This window comes from Acipenser ruthenus, chromosome 2 (genome assembly GCF_902713425.1).
Source record: "Acipenser ruthenus chromosome 2, fAciRut3.2 maternal haplotype, whole genome shotgun sequence".
Classification (NCBI taxonomy): domain Eukaryota; kingdom Metazoa; phylum Chordata; class Actinopteri; order Acipenseriformes; family Acipenseridae; genus Acipenser; species Acipenser ruthenus.
The window spans coordinates 28992156-29019772 of record NC_081190.1 but is presented as its reverse complement, the minus strand read 5'-3'; the positions used below and the strand labels follow the sequence as shown (position 1 = coordinate 29019772).

Below are 27617 nucleotides of genomic sequence, written 5' to 3'. Positions count from 1 at the left end.
GATATTACTCGGCTTCCCTGAAAACAATAATACCTGGCGAGGTTGAGCAAAATTCGTCAGCGTTAGGTGTGCGTTATCCGTGAGGTACCTTGTTTCAGTCGTCCAGTAAATCCTATCCCAGGCGCAGGTGGCAGTAAACAAGGGTTGATTATCTCTGTAATGAAAACACCAAATTTGCATTACTATACAGTTAACTGGCCGTGAGTCACTTTACATTTCAACCTGGGGAGGCGCATTGCAGCCCCACTGCCAACAAAATCTCCAAAAACTAAGAAATCCACATATTTATTCAATAGGCTTCAAAAGGAGCAAAACACCTGCAAAATTAGCAAAAAAAAAAAAGTTAGAAACTGGAGTAAATGCTTTGAAAATATGTGCCTCTCAAAAAGTGTGTCTCAGCAAAGTTATCATTTTGTGCTATTTATAACTGAAGGATTGTCTTCAAATTATGTAAACGGACCTGGCACAGGGTGGTCTTAATAGTGAGCTGATCAATATCAAGCTGGTATAAGTTCCAGTGGGAGATAAATATTTTTTACATCAAATACAACTACTACGTGGTTACTTTGGAATTACATTTTAATATAAACTTACCAAATTGCATAAGACACTCAATTGGCTAAGTTGCTAGCAGCTGTATATCTTATTGTGACAATGAATGAAGATCCATCAAATCGAATACTTATGTGAGCTTCCCTATTTGCATATCGAGTTGTAAATATTTAAGTGGTGCTTCTGTGGTTAAATCACACCAAATCGAGATTATATACTTGTTAACAGTCTAAACAAGCAGGCATAATAATTCACATGCTTTCATGTTGTGACCACATAAACAGGTGTCTGTCCTTGATTGTGCTGCTTCAAACTAAACGTTTTTGTCATAGTAACCTCATTTTTTGTAAGTATGACTGATTCTTCTTCCATATCTCCACTTTAATAAAACATGTTATCAGAACTTCAGAAACAGTTGTATCCTGAGTAAAATACCCTCAACAACCTTGTTCTATTTTAAAAAGGGTTCAAAGAGAGTTAGCCAAGGTTTTTAAATGTTAGCACTGGTCCCACTTCTGTTCTATTGAAGACCTTTTGGTTATTTGCTTGTATTTAATACTTCCGTTTGGAAAATGCAGATATTTCAAAGACAATGTTATAGATGAAAAGTTGCTGTCGTAGTAACTAATCTCCTGATCTGCTGTACTCCAATCACATCACCTGATCTACGGCAGAGGTACCAGGATGCAGCAGTTTATCTCTAACACTGTATTTGAAATATTTGCATATCCTTAATTAATGTAAAAAGACAAAAACAGCCAAAAGAGTGACCAGTAATAAAACTAATCAAAGATAAAACAAAATGTAATGTGTCTAATGTTAACTGAGTTACTTCATACCAGCACCAGCAACCTGCAAAATTTGCTAAGTTATACTTCATCAGCTCTCTTCATTAATATGCTGTATCAGCAGTACTTGAAATGTACTGAACACAATAACATTAGCTCTCACAGACTGCCTGCCATTACTGACAATAAGGGTAGTCAAAAGTAAATAATGGCCTAGTTTCAGCTCTGAGGATGGGGTGTTCAAGCAAACACACTGTAACTCACATTTGCCGCTGTGTACCCTTTTTTGACAAATGGAGTGAAATTAAGGAACACTATTTATAATCTATTTGATTCCTCATAATACTGGTTAATAAGTGTTAGAGCCGGGTTTAGGATAAAATGCAACAGCATCGCATGGTAAAACTTTATACAAATTATAATTACTGAAAATGATTGTCAAGATAATATAAACTAATAAAAAACCCTAAACCAGTAAGAAGTGAATTGCTGTGTGCATCAGCAGTCTCAGTGTCACACAGTGATTGCTCTACCAGAAACGCAATGAAACTCATGGTACGTACCCACAGCACACGGAAACACAACATTCAGTTCGTTTTTTTTTTTTTTTTTTTGCTGTAATGGATAAAGAAATACGGAAAGAAGCTTACATTCAATGACAAATGTGTCTGTTACAATGTCTTAAAAAGACTTCTAATCAAAACGTTTGTCATTGAATTTATGTTTCTTTTAGTGTTTTTAAATTAAGAGCTATGAAGTTTTTACTAGTTTGGATGTTGGATAAACCAATGAGTTAATGATTGCAGACAATTATATTAAAGAAACAGGTTGAATGGTCAATAGGCCATTTTTTAAAACTGTTTTTTGAGCCTATGTAAAAAGGTAAAATCATGGAAAAATTACTGCTCAGTTATTGAAACAAATAAACTACTCCAATTTTACCATACAATGTATTTTTAATGTAACACTGAAAAGACAACAAATGAGGTGTGGACGAAGCTCCGGCTACATGATATGGCATAAACAGTTCTGACAGCATTGTTTTTTATGCCTGAGAAACAGCTACTGATTTAAATATTACTGAAAACAGTTTCATGATTTAAAGTCATTGTACTCTAACCAGTTTCTGACAGCAATATTTTCACCTGCTTGCTTGTAATAACTTCATCCTTTTTGACGCTGCTACCCACCCGTAAGATTAAACTACAAAGCTGTGACTTTGATACAAATGACATCTTTGTCAAATCCGAATTCAATGTAAAACCGAGACTTACCCTGCCTGCTTCCAAAGGTTGCAATTCCGGCTCTGAGGTAGAAGTTCCCTTTTATTTAGGGGTGCAATACCCATAGCTGCTTGCATTATAGTTATATACTTTTTGTACTTCATCTTGCACACTATAGACTCACTGCTATGCTATAGGAATCTAATAACTACGGAGTTTACCAGATGCCCATTTAGTTAGACTGTTTTTTCTTTTGAAAAAGGGGAGCTTTAGTTAATAAAATGAGAATTTGCTTTCTGAATCTCATGAGCGTCATTCTTACATAATTCAAAAGATCCCTAAACATTACACTAATGAAAATGCTCTAGGGGGATAATTGCGGTACTAAGCCCTGACAGATAATGTACATTCCCACATTTCCTTTAATCCTCAACCATAGCAAAAGCTAAATCTTTCCGTTACATTAACCCACACAGAACTTTGGCTGTTTAAAAAACAAAATACTAGTCATGGTACTAAAACTGGTGCCAACTGGGAGATCCCAGGATGCTGTTTTTGACTTAAAATCTATTGGAACCAAAGCAGAGCTGAGCATCATGGGAATACACATCTTTGAAAATAAAATTACACTAGCAACTTCCAGTGGTGGATTACTCCCTCTATATGGTGACGTTATGAATAGTCTTTAAGTACAGGGATTTTGAGTCCCAGTACTTCTATGATGAGTGCCAAAAAAAACCCTTATAAAAATAATTAAACACAATTAAAGCACATGGATAAAACAGAACAAAAATCTTAGCTTTTGGCACATTATTGTTCATTGTATGAATTTAATTTGAAAGGGTAAATAGCTTCTTAATCGATTTATATACTACAATCGTTCTGGTACCATGTCTGCAAAAATGAAGATTTTTCTCTCGATCTGTTTTTACCTGGCTTGGCACTTGCTAGGATGATCATTCTAGTTGCTTAGTTGCCTATTTACTTCCTGGTTCTATTCAAACATGTGTCGTGACCTTTTTTAAAAAACAAAACAAAAGTCACCTTCTCGCATGAATTGAATGGAATGAGAAAGTAGAAGCAGCTAGCAGGATTATCCAAGCAAGCTTAAAGCCAGGGAAGTACTCTCAATAAGCTCTGCAAATCTTTCATATGAAAATTTGGTCAACAACTATTTTCTGCAAGCACTCCTCTAGTCAAAAAAGGGTAGGTAGTATAAAAGTCTGCATACTTTTGAGGTTTTTAATCGTTATATTATATGGTGAGATATCTCAAGTATCTGTTTTTTTATATATGTTTACAGTACTATATATATATATACGCTGTTATGTACAAATAAGTTAAATAAAATCTCCACTTCTGTGAGTGCAGATCTGAAAAATCCTTTCCTTAGCTTAGCAACTGGCAGAAGTGCTCTAAGATGATGGCATTACAATATAAATTCCTTTCGCTGGAACAACCAAATCTATTCATTTAATAACTTCTGGACTATACCTGATTTAACCCCAATGTTGCTTTTTATAGCATCCCACTACTTTACATTGCTGCCTCTGGTGTATTACAATATTGTTGTTTGTTCTTTTTGAATACAATCACAATTGTTTTAATATTTTCTATCTCATCACTTAAATGCACTCACTACTCCACTACCTTCTTGAAATGAGATGCCTTTTTTTTTCAAAATAACACATTTAGTTGTAGGTATACGTTTTACAGTTGTGAGTAGTTATCTTTTCTAGACCTGTGACAATGTTATACAGGCCAATGTGTTTTGTAGTACTTTAATGAAATAATATTGTATCTTATGGTGTTGATCACTTGGATCAATGGGTTTCTAACAGTGGGATAATGACTAATCTTATTGGAAGCCGATTGGCTGAGACTATCCGTGAGGTTTATAATATAAAAGTAATTTTTTTATTTTTTTTAAGAATTAGCTGATCCATTAAAGGTACAATCAATACTGAATTAGAAAGCTGACGCTCAAAGTAGGTATTGCAAGCAGTTCTCTCCAGGGCTCAGGAATAACTAAACAGGATATATTTTATTCTATGAGAAGTAGTAAAATAAGTAGACATTCTTTGGTATGTTTTTCGCTGTGTCATGCTTGGAATATTTGAGTAGTGCAAGTTATGAGGAACAACATGTTAACAAATACATTTAAAAAGATAACTGCATTAGAACCTTGTACAGGGTAGAAAGCTCAAAGTGTAAAAATGTGCAATGAACCAAACAAAGCTGTATTGCTTATAAAAAGTAATTAACTAACAAAGCCACTCCAGTGATCTGAAACAGAAAACATATCTGACACCTTTGGAAACTAGTGAACGTTCTCCACCAGAAAGAAACTAAAAGGCGATAGAGATAAGATGAGCTGCCTCTTCCATTACTATAAAAGCAACACACTGCACATTGTGAACTGTATTCCTATTATAAACAATAACATCAGTAACATACACCCCCCTCCATGCTATAAACTCTGAATAATTTAGAGCTATCATTATGATGAACAGGTTGATGACTAAGACATAGATCCGCAGCAGGGACAATAGTATAGAATAAGAAATGGTAATGAAATGTTAAATCAGAATTTGAATTGCGGTTCTATAGATATGCAACAGCACTGTGATAGAGATGGATGGATGGATGTAGTGACACCAGAATCGGATATTCATCATACACAGTGCATGGATAAAAGTAAAACGTGACATATGTATAGCTGTACATCAGCCTCCAATATCCTGTTCTCAGGAGATTTCACCCTGAGCGCGGGATCATAAGAGAAGTAATATCATTCCTGTTTTGTCTGTAAGAGTTTACCCCCCTACAGATACACACCTCTAGAAAATAAAAAAAGAAACGTGTAATTGGGGTAGTGCAGCTCTAGTTATTTTCAAGGCTTTTATTTCAACACCAAAAAGAAGTTATGTTGCAAATGCATTATAATGCAAGTATAGTTTCTGGAACTTCAACACATTTCTCTACAGGCATATTTGTGTCATAACACAATATTAGGTTGAAATTCTAAATGATCTGCCTCCCAGCAGTGAAATGCAATTCCAATTTGCACAATAAGAATAGCATTGATCTCTAATAGCAGTTATAAAGCACCTGTCATTAAAGTGTCGCTGTGTTTAACTGTTTGCAGCAGCCACATTGCATTTTTGCTTATAAAGGTAATGTCATGTCGTGTGATCTCCTAATACCTTTATACAAGCATCATGCACTGCTGCTGTGTATACCGTAGCTGTGTTCTGAAAAACATTCTCAATACACGTTTTTATTTTCAATGAACCCCTGCTAAATCATCTTTCCTGAATCCCAATACATTAAGAAATCTATAGAGAATAAAACATATGAAAAGACCTCAGAGACTGAGTGAGTAGCTTTGTTATGGTTTGCACAACATACACAGCATTTTTTTTTAACAAAATAAACATTTGACATGAAAGAAAAACTTCTACTACTGAACTAGTATCTTTCAAATCCTAAGATGAATGATTTAGGAATTGCTCATGTACATGCTTGTGTGTGTATTTGGTACTTAATGTTTAAGTCCTATTTTATCCCCATTTTAAAAATGCTCACCTCGCAACTGCAACCCACTACTGATCTAGGAGGTCCGAAGATCATCTGGTGACCTCCAACCTGTGGTCCCCCAGACAAGCTGAACAACTCACTGCGATTGCGATTCAAACCACTATTCTCTTGATTTCATAACTTATCCTGCACTCCATGTGATACCAATTTGACTGTGGCAGCATACAACAGGCACCTCTTAAAATGTGCCTTTTATCCTAGTTAAAATTTATCTTACCACAGTTTCCAAAGATGTGATAACAATAAGAAGGTGGAACAAAATAAAAATGCATGTTTAGTAAAGTCTTGCTCATGTTTCAGTGCATCTTCATTAACATTTCTATGATTTTCTTTACATTTATCACAGCTTCTCAACGACTTGTCATGACATGTAGTGTACCATGCAAGTCTTTTGCATAAGTATGGTGGATAGATTCTCTTTGACACTGCAAAACAGTTCAGTTTCAACTGCTCAATACTCAAAGACTGCCCTCTTTTCACCACCCTCTGCAACTCCAGTAATGCTTGCTTAGAACTGGAGTGTCTAGGTTCTGTACCAAGAACTGTGATGTTTCCACCTTAGTGATAAAACATTTATTACAAGCTACTCAAGGGAATAATATTGAAATAAATAAGTGGTGCTAATACTTTATACATTTGATTAATATTATTATTAATAACTACATATATTCATTCACAATGTGGACAAAAGCAGAATATATAGTATATAAAGCATTGTTTGTGCTGTGATTAAATGGGTGAGGATCTCCGAATAACACCCAAATTTAGAGTAATTTATCAGTGATGTTGCAACTCAAGTTATTCAAGATGATTTAGTAATCATGCTAGTTTGTTTTAATACACACCAATTCCAAAGTAACTGCCCTCCCCAATACTCAAACTGTAGACCCATATTAGGCATGTCAAAACAGGCATAGCTTCAGGGATATGTAAAGCAGGAGGTAAGCCAAGTCTAGGTTTTAAATAAAAAAAAAAAAACACTACTGTTTTGAAAGTCCTCTGAAACAATAATGATGGTGTTACTTTCCAATTAATTTGTACTGGAATATACTCAACTGCACACACAATGTTTTTCCCCCCATACAGATTGAATGATATTGTTATTATTATGGTAGCACGATGAAAGGTAATGATTTATTTTAATGGGCATTTTTGTTAATAACTATTAACCATTAACTTAATGAATCTCCACAGTCACTCGGTCACATATCAGTTAACTGGGTTTTAATTTGTTTTAGGCATTTTAACTAACTAACAAAAATGAACACAATTTGTAAATATATTAGTAAGCTAGTTGTTAACAGCTTATAAACTAAAAAGTGGACATTAAAATGAAGCCCAATAAAGTTATAAAGCTAAAAGAAAAAAAAAACAGCTCAGGTACCTTTGTTGTTATCTGTTTGCACCTTGTACTGTTCAAACACAGCCATTCAGAGCAATGAAAAAATATTTGCAAGTGCCTCATTTCTCTAAAATACACATTCTTTACACAGGAATTTGATTGTGCTAAGCATAAGCTTTCTCTACCTCTGCCTGGTTGAACTCCACTCCACCCCCCTTTCCACCCAAAGTTAGTTTATTTACAGTAAACTTTCCTAATAGGCAGATCATCTCATACCATTTTCATAGATAAGGTGTTTGCATTAAAAGGGCTACTGTCATTTTAAATCTGAAAGTGTTCCTCCTGTGAAATCCTGTTCATGCCTGTCCTGTTCTTGTGCTCTTGCTTTTATGTGGATCACTGAGACATGAGTTAAAAGCTTCAATGGCAGGCGCTGTCAAGCATGATTGTGGAAATGTTACATGAAAAATACATGCTCTTATTTGCTTGACCCTGACCTTCAGCTCTCCTGGGTGTTCATTTGAGTAAAGGAAACAGGCAGGGTAGAAATATATTTTAATATTTCTGGTGTGTTTCTAGCCAGAAAATGTATGACTAAATTACAAACCTTTGTAGAAAAGTCAACACTTCTGTGTGCTTGCATGGGAGCCACACCTTAATCCGTTAATGTGAGAACTGCCACTATGATCGATACTGTCTGCTAAATTGTGTACATTGGAGATCCTCGGCTTGCGGTACACTGTATTTTAACCACTACTATGTAGCCTGCCTGTGTAGCTTTATTATGTGTATACATAATGAAGAGACAAATATAAACTTATTACTCCGTTAGAATCTGGGGCCAAAGTTCTGCTAACATGAAATACATTTTACTTTTCAAAAAGTATATTAAAAAGCTATCCTGGTCAAAAGCCACACTATTCATCAAAAACACATATTTAATCAGTTTACGCATATTGTACAAAAATGATTTGTTTTTAATAACTGTATACACTTAAATAGTCTTTATCTCATAATTCATTTTGGCGTGAAAGAATAGAGATTACACCATCGCTGTCAGCTATTGAACACAAAATTGTGACCCGATGAAGAAAGACAATTGCGACCAGTTCAACGGGTTTCACTTCCTTACTGAAGGTACAAGAAACAAAATAACTTCCTGATCTGTGGATTCAAACTTACCGTGTTTTTAACAGGTAGATCGACAGGAGAACAAATCTGGATCAGGTATATTTTTCATTGGTTATGCTGAATCCACTTGTTAAAGAATATCCAAGATGATCACTGGATTCTAGTAAGATAATTATCCACCTTGCACGTATCTGAACAGACCGTGTGTCAATATGACCGAATGGTGCTGTGAAACGGAACTATTTGCTCAGCTACCTGTGTGACTCAGGTATCGTAGGTGTGTCCCTCAATGGGTAGCAAATCGACAGGCGAGTTTCTTGTAGGCTGACACAAGTAAACATTATTACACAATCGTATGGCGAGTTTCATTTTGCGTCGACCATCGGAACAGTTTTGTGTACCAAAGGCTTGGTGTATATGTTCTCTATCTACACCCGTCATAAACATTTACATACACATAAACAGGAACCGTGTTTATTCAGTAAAACATTGACAAACTAAAAAAAGGAAACGTATTACTGTATTGCGGTTGTTGTATTAGGATCTTTTTGGTGTCACGTCAAATTTCAGCTGCGCATGTCCAGACACCGAGGACGCTCATCAAAAACTGCTACCGTTTTTTTTGGATCAGAACGTACGTGTTTTGTAACGTTACATTTACTCCACATGCAAAAGTAAGTTTTATATTAACAAACAGCTGGTAAAGTGCAGGTACATTTTTTTAAAATAAAAAGACAACTATAAGTAACCCTTAAGTACATTGGCCTTTCCCACGCCATTAGGAAACCCTTACAGAAACCGAGCCAACAATCAAAATCCGATTTTATGCAGTACTGTTTTATAAATCTTCAAAATATGGGCTTAATAGTTAATATTTAATCAATGTCATTTAAAGCAATATACCAAATTAACGATAATAAAATACGTATCAGGTTCTGTATTAATAAAATATTTGGAATTATGTAGTTACATGGCACATAATGGGATTTCTCTGTAGACGTTACAGTACATTTAGTAGCCTATCCTAATACAGTTTTGCTTACTTTTTTTATCTTTTGGAAACCAAACAATAGTGTTGTAACAAGAATATGCAGGGATCTTCTGTACAGTAGATTTGCTAGTTTGGGAAAATACGGTTTAATGCAAAAAATTTAAAAAGCAAATCGTTATTTTAAACTGTAAGCAGATTCAATACTTTAAATGGTTACATATGATATGAACATATGGTACAGTGTTACCTTATTTCCCTATCTGAAAATTGTTTTTACTGTCAACATGGCCTAACATAACTTAATGTACTATCAAATGGTGAAATATTGAGGGAGCAAGGTGCAGAATTTTACCTTTTTATATTAAAAGATAAACAGCTTTGTTTGTTTAATCTTTACTGGCTTGAAAGGTTATACAATGGAAATGGCGCTGCTTTGTGTGGACAATGTACAGAAAAGCACCATGGCATACAAGGTAAGACAGTCATTGTACATGTTTACCCAGCTCCAGTTATAAGATTGTCCTGAAATCATCCTTCCCCCTTAATCTGTTTAATTGTAATAAAATAAAATAAGAAAAGACACAGAATCACTTAAAACATGGATTAAGGATTTACAAAGTTAACCTCAACCCTGATTGATTTATTAAATCCTCAATCTTCCCTTTATGTGTCAGTGTGGACGTTTAATTTATAGCACATACTGTAAAAGGTCCAGTAAATTGGGCCAGTTTTAATTAAATGGTAAGAGGCTTAAATGAAATGATTTTTTGCATAAAGGAAATCAACTAGTATCCTGTTTATTGCATAATTTATTATGCAATAAAGTTATTATTTGAAAATATTAGTATGTACAATGATTAACAGAACTAGGGATACAATATCGTTTAAAAATGCTAAATGGATAACAAGAAAAGAACAAGAACATTATCTGACCACAAACCAACAAACATAATAAACTAATAATGAAAAGAGATATATACATAATCTTTCAAATTCCTTTAGAAGTGTTCATGGCATCAGCAGCACAATTCTATTAGGTAAACTTGTATCAAGCTTCACATTATTACAGATACGTGTTTAACTGTAGAAGTGCCATGACTTACACTTTGTTTGTTGTTGAAGTTTCAATTGGTGTTTTCCAGTCCAGAATGCATCAAACTAGACAAGTCTATCTTGGTATTAAAAATCACAGAGAATTCTTTTGTAAGAAGGTCATGTAAACTCTTTCCATCATGTGAATACACCCAGTTCCTGCCCGTCCAGTCATAACGTTTCGGCCCGCTGAAATAGAGAAGGAAGACTTTAACTTCACATGGCCTAGCGCAGGCATTCTGAAAATGTCAGTATTGTCTTCATAATATATTCCATGTCCTTACGCAAGCAACAACCAGTAAAGAGGACAACAAAACCCTGTTACTCGAAGAATGTCAACAATGTGCTTTATTCCTGCTGGAAATTCAATGAATAGTATATGTGGGAGGTAAAGCCTTATTCAATGCACAGCCCAGTGCAATAGTAACACTTTTCTATTCTGTTTACGACTAGAAATCTGAATTTTTTATTCTTTTTTTTATTCTTTTACAGCACTATTACAACCAATGCAGGAGTTGCAGCAACTAGTGCTGGAAGATCTGTATACATTTTGCATTTTTCTGTACTTATTATTATTATTATTATTTTTATTATTATTATTTATTTTTTTACAATGTATCTCCTTGGAAAATATTGAACAAAGAGAGGAAGATTGGTATGCTAAACCCTGATTTCTGTGGTTATTATTGATTCATATTTCAAATATTTTTAACATCCACAGAACTTCACTCCATATCTGTGGCTTAAAACAAGAAATCTGACTTGCATTATAACTGCCAAGTATGAAATACTAGTAGGGCCTATATCTCATGACTTAAGTATGTTGGTTCAATGTCTGAATTTTGGGTTTATCCAACTAATATGGTTGTATGTGGGGAATAAAGACCCCATGATACAGTCTGTACTTTATAAGTATAGCATTCCTTAGAACATTTGCAATGTTTTCAAAATTGACAAAACAATATATGAACCCAATGCCTCTTTTGCTGGCACAATGTTCACATACCTGGTTGGAGAGGACAGCCATATTTGTTTATTCGGTGTCTGCTTGTTTAGCACATATATTCCATGGTCTCCTCCGATTTTTATTGTAAGTACCCCACTCTAGACAAAAATAAAAATAAAATGAGGTCAGATTGCCTTAGAAGGTTTTACGTGGCAAACAGTTTTTTATTTTTTTTTCACATACTTAATAGCTGCGATGGGTACTTGTCATCACAAAGCTTACACATATTCAAAAATATAGATTCTGAAACCATATTAACTAGAAAAATAAAACACATTAATAAATAAAAAAATAAACAGATAAAACATTTAATAACAACAGTATTGTCTCAAGATCAATGTTTCCTTTGAATAAAGGGAGCATACAGTATGTTACAGCCGAGGCTGTTTGTTTTTTGTGGACTATACTGTTTTTGGTCAAATATCAACTATGGACTAAGCTACCTTGAACTTATTGATTATCTCGTTTGGTCACTGTAGACAACGACTTGTTGTCAATTACGACTGTGCAAAAGAGAGAGGCTCAGAAGAAATAGTCATATTATCTTGTTTAATAAGGTCTACTAAATCACCTTTTTAAACAACCACTTGTCTCATGAAATGCGACTCATGCCTGGGTTCTCAGCGTGGTAGGTGGTTCAGAGGTGTAACCTCAAGGCTAGAACCAACATGTCTGTATACAGTACAGCCAGCACCCTACAAACCTTCCCAAAGACAAGAGCAAACAAGGACACTCCCTTTAAAAATACATAGGATCAGGTGGTTGGAGAACAACCATTAATCATTCATCTTTTTTTAACTGCTGAGTTAAAAATTCATCCCTCTCAAGTTTCTGCTGCAAGGTTCTCAGGAGCAATGTTTAATCAAACCGAACAACTGCTTTATTAGCCAATCATGAACAATGTGAGGACAAGGAACAAACACAGACTGAGTAAACATTAGAGTAATAATACTAAAAAAAAAAAAAATATCAACTTCCTGTTTGGCAGATAGTTGGCAACAAAAAGGCTTGCCAGGAACTCACCTACCAAGGATCTAAATAATTCACTAAAACTACAAGAAACTAGATCATGTTGACATTACTTAAAAAAATTATTTGGGCCCTTTAACTTTAACTTTTTGAAAAGTATTTGAAGTCTGTTTTAATGGGTCAAATAAAGTTCCTTACTCTACAGTGTGGAGTAGTGGTTAGGACTCTTGACCAGAGGGTCGTGGGTTCAATCCCAGGTGGGGGACACTGCTGCTGTACACTTGAGCAAGGTACTTTACCTAGATTGCTCCAGTAAAAACCCAACTGTATAAATGGGTAATTGTATGTAAAAATAATGTGTAAAAAAAGAATGTGATATCTTGTAACAATTGTAAGTCGCCCCGGTTAAGGGTGTCTGCTAAGAAATTAATAAAAAATAATAACATTAAAACCGTTTAAGTCTGCTGTAAACTTCTGTAACAAAATCCAACGTTAGCTTTTTAAAACAAAATCTGGTTCACAATCTGGAATAGTTTTATGGGTACAACATTTTAGAATCTACAAAAACAGACTTTAAAAACATTTTAAAACATTAAAGCTTTGAGAAAGGGGCTGCATTAATTTCTTAAAGCATTGTCAACTGAATAAAAGCTTTGTGAATCGAGCCCAAATGTTGACTTGTAGTATTACCTCATTGGTAAACAATAAAATGCACCAGATTCCACCATTAATCAAAAAATGTAAGTGTCCTTCGCTTGACTGCTCATTACCACTGGTGCCTAGCTCAGTGTTAATTTTGCCTACAATTTTAATGACCTCTTAGTCCCGCACTGCTAATTGGCTGGACAAGAAGCTTTATGAGCCACTCCGTGATCTTTGGAGGATGACAGAGAGATCTATTTGGCCATTGTCTTTTGTATAATATCCCAGCCATTTGAATAATGTATATAGGTCACTTTTGCTACTTCTCTGACAGCAGCTGCAATAAGTCACTTACACTTCACATTTTGTTACAAAATATAGTTGCTTTTCTAAAACATGTGGAATGGCATTTGCGATACACCTCTTTTACATTACAACTTGATCAGCAACCTTGCTGGGCATGTGCACAATCTGGACCTTATACCGTCAATAATTGCACAAAATGTGTAGTTAAAAAAATTACAAAAAGTTCAGTTTACTATAGTACATTTTAGCCAAGGACAATATTAAATGGGAAATTTCCTGATGATTGAAAAATATTGAATGTGTGAACCAACCTTCCATGCATGCCCCAATGTGCCAACCACAGTCACTAAGAAGAATGCCATCCTCTGTGCAAAACTAATAACTGTGTCGGACACATGCTGAACTGTGATCCGCTCAGTTAACTGCTGCTTAACTGGGCAAGTTCAGGGGAATTCAATTATCTGTCAACCTGTCATCCATCTTGGAAACCCATCGCCCAGCATGCAACATGGCCCTCAAACTGGAAACAACTTGTTGGTTGGGAGGCTTACAATTTCATTACTGAACACGTGTCTATGTCTGAAGCTAATTTATTGAAGGGCTGACTGCTGTGAAATGAAACCTTGTGGCTGTCTGAGGTTCAGGCAGAGCACCTGTGAAATGGGTGATATAAACTCTCACTTCCTATTGTATTTCATGGATTTGTTCAGTTATATATTTTTTACACTACTTATCTTGTAATGCAAGATCTTGAGGCTGGACATTTCCATGATTGCATAATCCCTTTGCAACTGCTCATTTTATTTTTAGCACCAGGTCTTTGTATTTGAAATGTGATTTTGTTATAATGTTAGATAAAGGTGAATTTCCGAGCTGCACCCTTATTATCTCTACTACGCTACCTACTGGAAAACTGGAGTATTGCCTTTTATTAATACAAGAATAGGAAAACAATATTTAAGGGCTGAATCCTAAAAGCTTTCATAACTTATAATTAGGGCTTCGGACTGTTCGTTTTAACTGATAAAAAAAAACATAAAACACCCCCCGATACAAAAAATAAATAAATTGGTGTATATCCAATAACCACTGGAAATGGTTACTCAATTCACGCTGACTTGATCCCTTTCCCTGTGAAATAAATAAAATACCTACAGTATTTTTTTTGCAGTTATTGCGCCATCTAATGGACAACAGCATGTATTATTTTATTTATTTTTTTACTAACTGATAAAAACATAAACTCGAATCTTTGGAGAAGACAAATATGAAAGAAAATGTATTACCAGTATATATTTAAGTGTATTACCAGTATATATTTAAAAGTTGAAGACATTTTTTTTATTAAAGAAAAGCTCACCACAAATGTAACATCATACTCTGCAGAAGTAAAAGGCTGCTCTGTGAGATCTTCAAAGTATTCTGCTAATGCATCAAGGGTTTCCTCTGCAAGTCCTTCATAAGTAGCTTCATCTATCAAGCTGTGAGACAGACACAAAAAAGTCTTTCAACATAAACAAGCTTGAGGTTTTACCCCATACTCAGTCCCATTAATAAATTGGTATACTGTAAATTTAGCACTTCAACTCTTTACCTTGCATTTGCTGTATTTTCTATGTTTCTTGTACATGTGCAGTGAATACTCTGGATCCACGTTTTATCAGGCCGTGGGTTAATAAACTGAAAGCAAACACACACACAGACAAAAAAAAATTTGAACAAAACTCACTAATCTGTATCTTTCCTCCAATTACTTCCCTATGGAAAGGGACATTATGTTATGTGATGTTACAGGTCAAGATGCTTCTAATATGATGGACAGGCTGCTCTCCCCCTGTAACCTCTTCTGCTGTATGTTGCCACTGAATTCAGTGAGGGGATGCCAGAACAGTGACCTCATGGTTTAGAGAACAGGATTATGGGGGAAAACTCAGCTCAAGCCCCCTGACCAATTGAACCTGGTCCTGGGTAAGTGCTAAAACCTGTTCTAGTGCCCAAAGCCACAGTCTCCAATAAAACATTTACATTTAACACATTCTCTGAGGCATATTTTCAAATAGTTTACTCCAGTCTATGATTAACTCCTTTTGCTTAATTTTACAAAACTATTATAAAATATAGTAAGTCATATGACTCAAGGTTTCTTAAGCACTCCCACTCCAGTTTTTATAAAATGTTTTCCTTTCATAACCTGGGTTAATAACACTCAGTCTTTGGCATGTTTGCTGACCTTCACTGATACCCCAGTCCTCCAGCATGTTCCTGGGTGTCCTGGCTGACTTCGCATCAGAGAGGGGGGCCAGGAAAATGCATGCTTAAAACTGTTGGAATTCTTACAGAAAAAAAAGAAGCCAGACACAATGTGTGGGTAACTTAGAACTTAAGAGTGGTCATGTTATGAAGAGTCAAGAGAACTGAAGTAGCCCCTCCCCAAAACCACTGCGACTAACAATTCAAGTACAAACCCAGGAATCTAGGAAAGATCAACTATTTACATCTGTACAATTAAGTGATAATGTTTGATATTTAACATGCAGATAGATATTTAACATGTAATCAAACAAACTACATAATTATATCGCAAGTGTCTGGAGGGCATAACAGTACAGTAGCACATTATTTCATTATTTGAAATGTCAGTTTCCCGTTAAGTACTGTATATGGAAAACTACAAATCGGCATGTAATTCAATATGTGAACGCAACATTATTCAGCAGGTTTCATTTGACTTTATGAAGCTAAATTAGTTAATTCTATGGGGTGATACAAAACGTTTGACCACAGCTGTAGAAACCTGGAATGTTTATCTCTGCTCACACAGTTCACTCTAACCACCTCTCCATACATCAATACTTTAGAGGAAACACAATCTTAACGTGTTCCGTTTACCTTGTTACACAAAGTGCAAACTTGAAGCTGGTTATTATTATAAATCAACACATTATCGTGGTTTATGCGTTATGAACTATTTTACAAACATATGTTTAAATGTAAGCCTGCTAAATATGACTGTAAAATATTCATGCTTCCATTGAAAAATATGCACGGAAGCCAATGTTCGTTTTTGTCTTATTGTATAGATCCGTAATACTGTACTTACATTGTATAGCTGACAACTTCCTGATAGCACCCTGATAACTCTGTATTGGATATTTATAAATGCAGATGTCTGTTGAAGTTTGGTGTTCTGTAAACATTTATAAATACAGAGTCCTTTACTTGCCATTCCCAACATCTTCCCTGTACCTATGGCAGACTGTCACCAGCACACGATCGACTACGCAAGCGATTCGTATAGTCTGAAATAACCGGTTATTCACGATCTGCTATTCATGTCTGTTAGTGAAATCTTATCAGGGATCTACTGCAGTGGACTTAATGTATGCGGTTTTATAACATTTCATCCAGCGGTGCTACATTCATATAGTTAGTTTATTTGTGACATATGTATTTCTAGTACACATGGCTTGTATTGTCCAAACCTATCTTAGCCACTGACTCATTGTGTGACCCCGAGCAAATCACTTAACCTCCTTGTGCTCTGTCTTTCGGGTGAGATGTAATTGTAAGTGACTCTGTACCTGATGCATAGTTCACACATCCTAGTCTCTGTAAGTCGCCATGGATAAAGGCGGCTGCTAAATAAACAAACTTTTAGTCGGTTATTGTTTCCTGTAACACTCTTACACAATTGAAGTGCATCAGTCAAATGCAAATACTGGTTTTTTTTAAAAATGGTATGCTTATATATTTTATCCGTAGTCTCTATTAATCTAAATAACTAAAAACATAACATTATTTTTGTTTTTATTCAAGATAGTGCTTATATATATATATATATATATATATATATATATATATATATATATATATATATATATATATATATATATTTGGAACAAAAAGTGAACATAAAGCAATTAAAACAGAATATTTTTTATTACTAAAGTAGTTAGATAAAATAATTTATTTTTAGAAATATTATTTATTAATTTAAACATTGAAACCGCAATATTTAAAATTTCTAGCTTGTAATAATAATTTAAACAAAGTATGTTTTTCTCACTAATATGTTCCTCTATTTCAGGAATCATAAAATAATTATCAGTTTATAAAATGTACAGGTAAAAAAACACACAGCATGAAATATGACATTACCACATTTGAAGAAAACAACTATACAATAATTTATCACGTAGGATATGTTTTGTTATGTTTTAAATATATATTTAAATGTTATTACCCGAGAAAATGTTGTTAATTAACAGTTTAGTTTAGTTTAGTTTACTCACTTTGTGTCCACAGGGCCTGCACAGGTACATCTCAATAGTGCAGCACTACTACAAAAAATTATAACTGGACAGAACCACAGCATATGAAGAAGAGTTCCAGGTGTTAGGTTACATCTATGACACAAATTATTAGAAATTACTCCCATTTTATGTAGTTTTACTGGAGAGTAGTATGTTATGAAGAACCTATTGTATTTATTTTTATGGGTAGCAGCCACAAAAGGTTTATAATTTAAACAAAATTATAACGAACAACATTTTAGGCTCACTCAAGAAAGCATCGATCTTAAAACTCTAAAAGAAACAAAAACATTTGAATTGCCATAACTTAAAACAGCAAACTTTAACAAGCGACAGACTTCAATGAAAAATGGAAATACAAAGATAATGAGATATGCATGTTGTTCTGGATTCAGTGAAAAACGAGAGCAAGGAAATTAAGAAAAAAACAAATGAAAGTAAACAGAAAACATGAAGAAAGTGTATTACTGTATGACACACGCATCCGTAATGTTTAGAATTCACATCCTAGACTTGAATCTAATGTAATATCTCTGTATTTAATGTATTTGCATTGATTTTTACTGTTTGTATTTAATGTACTATGCCCTGTATTTCACTGTATTTAATGTATTATGCATTCTTCCTCACTATCTTGTAAAGCGCTTTGTGATGGTGATCCACTGTGAAAGGCGCTATATAACATCAATCAATTAATCAATCACATTTTTTGTCGTTAAGCTTTAATAGGTAATTTTAAGAACAATACAATGAGGAAAATACAAAAAATATTAATTTATTTATGAAATATAGGTGAAAAGATCACTGCGTATTACCTTTCAGTTCAGAGCGGTGAGCATCGGATGTAGTAGCCACTATAGGCCGCTAGAGGGTGCAAAATAATGTAACACTTAACTTGCACGCTCAAAAACACAAAATTCTACCAAATTTATCATCCTTGACCTTTATTATATTAAATTAAAAAAAGGAAAATAAAAAATATAGTAAAACAAATTACAGCTGTAACATTATATTACATACAACTATGGCTCTCGTTGCATGTTGCACAGCTTATTTTTTTATTCTTTATCCAAAAACCTGAAAACTTCCTCAACAGAACTAATTGAACTAAACACCATGTTACTCCTTCATTCACCTCACCTCATTTACAATTACAAACACCATTTATTTGTCCATGCGCAACCTCAGTCCACATCATATGCAATTTACACCTAACCCCTAAACTTAATCCTTAAATCCAACTTCTACCCCTACCCCCAACCCCTAAACCTAACCCATAAAACTAACTCTCACTTTCAAACTGTTACTATTATTTCAACACCGTTTCTTTTGCACCCTCTAGTGGCTACTACATCCAACGCTCATCGGCCTGAACGGAAAGGTAATATTACTCTGTAATGTTTTCACCTATATTTCATAAATACATTAATCATTTCTGTATTTTCCTCACTTTATTGTTGTTAAAATGACATATGAAAGCTTAATGACAAAACATTTGGCAACATTTTCTATTTTTGAGTGTGTGAGTTAAATGTAGACCTTTATGAGATCTGAATAATCTTGTGTGTATATATATATATATATATATATATATACATACATACATACACACACACAACAGCTAGGTGATTATATGCATGTTTCTGAATCTATGTGTTAACTTACCTGAGCAATTCACTGGTATAAAAATAATTTCATGCTTTATTTATATAATAAATATTAATATTAATAGTATATAAAAAAAGACAATGAAAATTGCAGTGCAAAAGACGTTATTTTGCGCTGCATAAACACCTCGTGAACAGACACAGAGGAGGGGATGACACTGTGCTAGGTGATTATGCTTCAGCGTGGATGTTTCTTCCTTGTGCAGGGATGGAATCCTATTCCATTGCAGATTGATCCATTGCAGGTCTTACAATTAGCTTAGTTAACCACAATGAATAGGTAAGAGGATCAGGATTGTGAATGTAAGTGTTTCTGAATCTTATTTTATATGTAAGCGTCATTTGAACACTAGAGGGCATTTGCACTGGCTAGTTAAGTTGATCAATTGAACAGTATGTCATGCTTTTTACAGTAGTTTCGTATGGTTTATATTGTTATTGAGAAGTGCCTCCTAGTTCAGACAAAGTGTACTATATGTGTGTGCAATTATAAAACACTGTTAAAACAAAGGCAATATAAATAATTAATTAGAAATGACACAGCAGTGCTGAAAGAAACATAAACACATTATGTTATTCAGCATAAAGACTTTTAATTTTACACACAGCAGTTTCATTTTTCTAAAATACAATATTTTTACATTTTGAGAATAAAATATTTTCATCTTCAGCAAACTATATAATAAGATAGTTATTTCTTAAATAAATTACACATCTCGTTTTCTCAAAGCAACACAGCTGTGATTATGAAATTCAAAAGACACTTTGACATAGACCGTAAGGCTCCACTAAACAGCTGCAGCGATAAAAATGCTTGGCCTTGGCAACATGCTGTACACGAGACATTCAAAAAGAAGAAGATATCCTGAGAAAAATGATTCCAAGATGTGATAGAAAATACCTGTCTTAACCAAGCCCTTTCTTCTGCAACACTATACTTATATATATATATATATATATATATATATATATATATATATATATATATATATATATATATATCTATATATATCTATATATATATCTCTATATATATATATATATATATCTATATATATATCTCTATATATATATATATATCTATATATATATATATATATATATAGATATATATATATTTAGTCCATGTATAAATAATTCTTTAAATCTGCCTAGCTACCTTTCTCTGCGTTGACTATTTGTCTAGATATCTATTATCTACATAGCACAAATGAGCAATCTGTATGAATTTTCATGGTTGAGTGTATTTTTTCATTTCTGATTCCCCCTCGTCATCTATTAGTGCCCAGACTGATCTACGTTTACGTAGGCTTGAGCTTGAAGCGCCACTTCAGCCAGTGCCTGTCAATTTCACAATCAAAATCAGGGGATTGACATTTCACAGTGGGCAATGATCTCATCCAATCATTATTCCAGATCTTGGATAGACAACCTACTGGAACTAGGGTCCAGTACACAATGCTGCTTTGGCAGTCCCTTCAGAATGCGCTTACATCATATTAGAACAGTTGGTCAACATATAAATATAATGGCTGTTTTAGTTAAGAATGGGATAGCGCAGCTTTACAATCAAAACAGTGCCACTTGCATACAAACATGTAAACTTCATTATTAAAGCAAGATTCTATAAAGCAAGTGTAACCAGGTTTGCAAAAAATCTGATCAGCAGAAAACAAGCATTCAGTCAAACATAAATATTCTGTTAAAAAGCATTATTCCAGAGGCTGATTTGGCATGCTTACAGAGGGGAAAAAGAAAAACTATATATAAATAAGAAAATAACAACTATATTCACCCTTGACTCATTTTAAAAGCATGCAAATAAAACGCATGAGAAGCTGAAAATGATTTACATCACATGGATTCGTTTTTTTCAGTCTCTTTATAAAAATCCACTATGAACTGGCAATAATTCATGTACATATATAGCAGCTGCTGTATGAATACCCAGCAGAGTCTGGAAAGCTGTTGAAATAGGACACAGTATTTCAGGAGCCTGTGCAATGTCTGTTAAAGTGTTTTAAATTCAGTCTCAGTCTTTGAAGTAGAATCTGTTCCTGTGCTTCATGTGCTCTGGAGTGTAGAAAGTGCTAGTCTTCATCGGGCACACACTCCCTGACAGTTTACTGCAAATGAGAAGAAAAAAGTGTCAATGTTTCAGCACAGAGAATCCACAATGAATTAATCATTTATTGATTGCAATTACAGATGATTTAATGAACTGTGGTGGGCGCTCAGGGCCTGATGACTGTGATGGGTGCTCGGGGCTCGAGTGAATGATAAATTTGGCCGGAGGCCTCGTCCGTGGGTCCTCGACGGCTACCTGTGCGAGGCCGGCTGGAAAAACATGAACAGTTACATGCGTTCCAGTGTTGCAGATAGGAAGTGGCTATGGGCCACCTCCCCCCAAAAGACAAGGCCGCCAAACCATGAATGGAAAAATAATAATAATGATTAACACACCCCACAGTGGCGCACTGCCACCTACCCCCCAAAATATTGAAAAATGAGCAGCTGAGACACGGCCCGTCCCCCAGAGTATGACTGCGCTGGGGGAGAGAGCCCAGCCTCTCCAGCCTGACCACTCACCCCACAGAACTAAATATGAACCGCTCAGCACTCAGGTAAGGAAAAACTCCCTGCTCACGTATTTTTAATTTTTTGATGTAGGGGGAAGCTTCAGGGAATCCGTGGCTGAGGGTAGCCCTTCCTCCAGGCTCTAAGCGATCAGCTCCCGTTTCGGCCTCCCAGCGCGTGACTGAGAGGCAGAAACAAAAGAAGGGACATGGAAGAATATCACACAGAGCCTTTATGTGCTCGCTGATGACGTGTTGGTTAGGGGCGGATTCTCCTTGCAGAAAAGCAACCAAGCTTACAATTCTGGTATGCAAGAGATTTAAATCCTGTTTTTTAAACACAAATTTTGGTTGTGCATGTTAGTTAAAACATCATAATAAACATAAAAATGTAATTGCCTAATACAAATTGCCTAATTCTATATCTTTGAATACAGATAAAAACATAATTTCAAACATTCTTCTAAAGAGTCAGACAATTAAAGAGTCAGACAATTTGCAGGTATTAAATTGTAATTTTTGAAAAAAAAACCTGTTGTAACTGTACTAACTTAGGCATTAAACATTGAAAAAAAATACACATAAAAATTTTACATTAAAAATATTTAATGCTAAATAAAGTATAATAAATGATAATATAAACACTGTGAACTGAAATTGTATAACATTGATCCAGTTACAACATAGTAACATAACAACATGCCAATCCCCAACCTCAAGGCAAACAAATGTAAAAATAGCCCAAATATGACAAACATTGTGGCTAGCACGCATGTTTTTGTTTAAAAGCAATGCTTTTTAAATTGGGTGTAACTACCTGGCCTGTTTAACCCAATAACAATACTGATAATTTGAGCTTGAAGAGATAAATGTGTGAGTTAGCTGATGGCCTTGGTTTTAATAAAGGAACTAAGTGGAATTAGGGGGGTTAGAATCGGGAGTTGATAACTGTTTGAAATTAGATGTGTCTTCTATTTTGGAAGCTGAACGTTTGTTTACATGTTCTTCTCGTAATGGGTCAAAATGAGGCTAGATTCTCAACTTTTTACTCCAAATTGTCATTTGCCTAATTGTTTCAGAAAGGAAAAACTCACCCAATAAAGCTACCAAACCAGAAATAAATTAGTCAGACATTACACGCAAGGGCTTGTAAGATGTCTTAAGCTGTTTCTTGTTCATTTTAGAATTGTAATGGATGTTTTTCCTTTCAGAAAAAAGTGCTAATAACAATCTGGAGTAAACTGCTTTGAGAATCTAGACCTTAAACTTCAAAACGCGTCTGAGGAACATGTTTACATAGAAGCTTGATGTTAAAAAAAAATCACAGGCTTGAAATATTTTCTTATACAGTCAGAGTCAGTGAACCCTCAGATCAAATGAACAGATATTAAAATATACAGTACTGTAGAAGAGTTGCAAGGGTAATACCAACAAACGTACATAGAAGTAAGCAATAGGCTGTTAGGAAACGTCAATACAAACAAAACACTGTAAAATAACTTATTTACTGTGGGATTAAGTTGCAAATACAGTAATACTGAGCCACATAAAATGACCCAAGTTTTCCACAGTAGAAGCTAGCAAAATGTAATAAAGTATAGTGAAAGTGAAAAATCAACCACTGTAAAGACCAGAGAGGTATGGTAAAACAAATTAAAAATCATAGCAAACCATGATGATCTAACATAAATGCATAGTACAACCATAGGGAAATCATGCAAAAACTGCAAAGTTCCTGTGGACATTTACCATGGTAAGCTTTTATAAGGGTTTAGACAGACATTTTATAGGGAATCAACGTGGATGTCTGACGTAGAATGCATACAGTATCTCAGTTATGCTTCGGTTCCAACAAATTCCCAAGTAAACTCTGAGGCAATTTTCCAGTTGAATCGGCACACACTCACACTTCAAAATCTGGCTTGCACCATAACAACCTGTCTGCAGCAGACAGCTGAAAAAGACAGCATGAACAGACTGCCTTCAGAATTCCCTTGAATCCATTCTCATATTCAAATGGTTTCTGAACGGGTGTGGCTACTTTTTCTTGTATGATTCCACATGCGATTTAATAATGGCACAAGGGTTTACAGGTTGAAAATATGCATGCAGACTAGATTCATCTAAGTTACAAAGCTGTGTGTCCAGATTCCAGAGCTTTGTCTCCTCAAGAATGATGCAGCTCCAGCTATAAATCTTTCAAAGCTCCTCCGCTTGAAATAAAAAAATAAAAAATCTTCAAAACACAGCCTCAGTCAATCCAAGTGAAGCCAAGTTGACATGATTCTTCTCAACAAATTCCGACCACACACACACACAGGCAGACATCTTCAAATGGGAAAATCCTCATGTTGTTATAGACAGGGCAAACTGTCACCTATCCTATCTTTTGAAATTACATTGAATAATTTTGAAGTTGATTATACTAAACGATAAAGGTTATTATATTATATTATATTAAAAGATAAAGGTTTGAGTCATTGAATAATGTACTCTCCAATTTAGACACTATGTAAGTAAAATGTATTTTGGGTGAGTAAAATGCAACATTACCTTGAAGTCGTGAGTACTTTCAATAAATACTGTACATACTTTAATGCTAACATACGGGATATGCATTAACTACAACCTTTCATTTTAATTGTAATTTTACTTTGAACTACTGTACAAAAACTTTGTCTTACAATAAAAACAAAAACAACAATCATTCTTATTTGCTTTATTGATCACAAACAATACAGCTGTGAAGCAAACAGGCACAGAAACAGAACATTTTGTTTTTTTAATTTCAACGCCGCAGATGGAATATACTTACAAAAGGCCTGCATGCAGATACGATATATTTAAAAAGAAACAAATATTATATTCCTTACTGATCGCTTTGCTACTGTATAGCAATATAAAGCATCCTGACTCTAAAAACAGAATATTATATTTATTATATAGATTTATATTGCAAAAATTCAGTTAGGTTGAGGGGCACTGAGGCGCAGAGAAATCCATAATTGAATTTCATGAATCCAGTCGCTTATTCACCAGTCAAAAACATGCAGGCTGTGTGGTCCAGTGGTTAAAGAAAAGGGCTTGTAACCAGGAGGTCCCCGGTTCAAATCCCACCTCAGCCACTGACTCATTGTGTGACCCTGAGCAAGTCACTTAACCTCCTTGTGCTCTGTCTTTCGGGTGAGACGTAGTTGTAAGTGACTCTGCAGCTGATGCATAGTTCACACACCCTAGTCTCTGTAAATCGCCTTGGATAAAGGCGCCTGCTAAATAAACTAATAATAATTGCAAGCTGTGGTTGTTTGTTTGGTTTTTTTTGTATTGTAAACCCACACTTATTGGTCACAGGCTTCTGGCAATTAACAGGCTGCGTACAATTAACTGTCACAAGCTACCACATGCAGCATATTCACAATCGACAAAGTGCAGAAGCTTGATAACATGCAACCTCCAGCTGTGCAGCAAAACTGATGTGCGTATTCGTTATGCATTCAATTTAAATAATCATGCACAATTCATATGTTTTCAATGCGTGAAACACCCACTACACAGCTCATCTAGAGCTCTGCTAACTCCATATCGATGGAGTGATTTTAGATGAAATAAACTTAGATGAAATATAAAATCTATGCTGAAAAAAACATCTGTGAGCCATGCCTGCTGTGAAATTCTGTTAGGCACGTGAAACTGTACATACGGCCTTGTGTTCCAAATGTGAGTCAGGGAAAATAAAACCCATCTAGAATTTAGATAGAATTGATCTATAATGAAAACTCTTGCAGCCTAGAAGAATTGTCACAAGAGAAATGTTCCCTGTTATTAAATTCAAAGAAAGTGTCTTTCAAGAAACAAAAAGAACCACCCAATACCACCTTAAAGTTCTTCTTACCAGATGTGTGCAATGATATTTTCCACTATATTACAGTTTATTTAGGTTTTTAAAAGAATGATGCCAGACAGACCCTTTCTTTTCAATTGGAATTCGATGCTGAACGTGTGCTGAGAGCATTCTCAGTCTCGGGTTTGTTTGATTAAAAGGTGGTTGATCTAGGATGATTTCCCAGGGTCTGTGAAGTGCCCTATGATAATATAACCCTATGATAATAAATCCAAGTTGAATCAACCAATAGGGCTAATCCCAGGATAACCATTGATAGGTAGTTGATACAATTATTATTATTATTATTATTATTATTATTATTATTATTATTATTATTATTATTAGTTTATGCCCTAAGAGAATATAGCTGACAGTTATCCTGGTGCTGTACAGGTTTATCGAGTCAACCCCTACAACTAAGACACCAATGGTATCCTCTATAGTGACATTTCTCATACTAAAAAGTATAAATCTGAAAAAAACAAAAAAGATGAAAATCTTCATCTAAAAAGACCAGAAACACTTGATAAGGTGGTGCTGGAGAATGAGTCCACCCAACATGGAGACTGAGAGAGTGTAGGCAGTGTCTCCAGTTCAACAATATACATTGTAGAAATAATTACTTACTAAATAGACATCAAACACTGAGCCATCGTCTCTGTCCGTTTCCATGGTGCTTTGCTCCGATATCAGGCAGATGGCGCTGTCCTCTAAAGTAAAGGTAGAGCTCGAGGTCATCGTATCCCTGTCAAGACAAAATTATTTGATCAGGTGCTGTATTATAACAATATTCACTATACTATGAAAAGGATTTACAGGGTCAATGTGAGTTTGAATGAATATGAATCCCAATATATACAATATTTTCCAGTGGTGGATATGATGTAGCTAGTAGTAGTTAAGAGTTAATATAAACACATGTGTGATTCATCATGACCTTGCAAGCAGAACATAGAACATTGCTATTCAAGGCAAAGTAAGGGACAGCTGTTTTGAAACAGAACAACTGGAGAGTGGGGCTTTTATTGCCTCTTACATTATATATATATATATATATATATATATATATATATATATATATATATATATATATATATATATATATATATATTTTTTCATGGAAGTGTGTCTTTTAAAAGTTCCCCAGATAGACGAATCTCACTGTGGACTACATATTCTCTTAGATTCCTGTCTCTTCTATATGATATCAGCGGGGGAGTCTTGCTGTAGATGGGTCTTGCTGTTAAATGTTCAAGTTTCTTTGCACGATTTTCTGTATTTCTCTGTTGGTAGGTTGATAAGTGAGGACCAGGCTGTTCACTGTTATTATATAAAGCACTCTTTCTGTTTATATGAGAAATACGGGACTTAGCTTCAGTGATGATCTCGTCTGAAAAAACACAATTTATATAGCACAAACTAAGAATATCAGGTCGGGTAACATCAGTGGGATAACATGCTAACCAGGACTAGTTTTGAATGTGTCTTTGTTTACATTTCAATCCTGTAATTCAGGATGGAGCTGCACATTCATAA

At 34.8% G+C, this 27617-nt stretch overlaps 3 protein-coding genes across 6 annotated transcripts in view; all 3 read right to left on the bottom strand.

The window, feature by feature from the left end:
* Positions 1 to 8931, bottom strand: part of LOC131698846 (tight junction protein ZO-2-like) — a 45593-nt gene extending 36662 nt beyond the window's left edge. The window contains exons 1-2 of one of the 3 annotated variants that reach the window (XM_058993361.1): positions 8688 to 8930; positions 34 to 154 (exon numbers count right to left, since the gene is read on the bottom strand). The gene's annotated coding sequence lies outside the window, so the exon portion shown is untranslated. Of the gene's footprint in view, positions 1 to 33; positions 155 to 8687 lie in introns of all 3 variants that reach the window. The other 2 variants (XM_058993373.1, XM_058993394.1) reach the window with 2 other exon arrangements.
* Positions 8932 to 10214: 1283 nt separating this feature from the next.
* On the bottom strand, positions 10215 to 16942 carry LOC117408732 (frataxin, mitochondrial-like). Its single transcript, XM_034013993.3, has 6 exons — positions 16743 to 16942; positions 15873 to 15974; positions 15237 to 15322; positions 15003 to 15123; positions 11726 to 11823; positions 10215 to 10908 (listed from the first exon to the last, which is right to left on the bottom strand). Exons 1-6 carry the CDS (start codon positions 16875 to 16877, stop codon positions 10752 to 10754), a joined length of 699 nt encoding a protein of 232 aa, XP_033869884.3. The 5' UTR covers positions 16878 to 16942; the 3' UTR covers positions 10215 to 10751.
* A 3752-nt stretch (positions 16943 to 20694) lies between these two features.
* The window catches only part of LOC117411706 (phosphatidylinositol 4-phosphate 5-kinase type-1 beta-like), a 55562-nt gene continuing 48639 nt past the window's right edge, over positions 20695 to 27617 (bottom strand). For both annotated transcript variants that reach the window (XM_058993311.1, XM_058993306.1), the window contains exons 14-15: positions 26709 to 26826; positions 20695 to 21748 (exon numbers count right to left, since the gene is read on the bottom strand). In XM_058993311.1, the coding sequence (XP_058849294.1) occupies positions 21746 to 21748; positions 26709 to 26826 (121 nt within the window). In that variant the 3' untranslated portion in view covers positions 20695 to 21745. The remainder of the gene's footprint in view (positions 21749 to 26708; positions 26827 to 27617) is intronic.

What these genes read in the sequence shown, in the direction of transcription:
- LOC117408732 (XM_034013993.3), bottom strand. Translation starts at nt 16,877, where the DNA reads ATGTTGGGAATGGCAAGTAAAGGACTCTGTATTTATAAATGTTTACAG. An exon ending in GAAAATACAGCAAATGCAAG is followed by an intron (nt 15,124 to 15,236) that starts GTAAAGAGTTGA and finishes TCTGTCTCACAG; the next exon opens with CTTGATAGATGAAGCTACTT. An exon ending in AGTATGATGTTACATTTGTG is followed by an intron (nt 11,824 to 15,002) that starts GTGAGCTTTTCT and finishes ATTTTTGTCTAG; the next exon opens with AGTGGGGTACTTACAATAAA.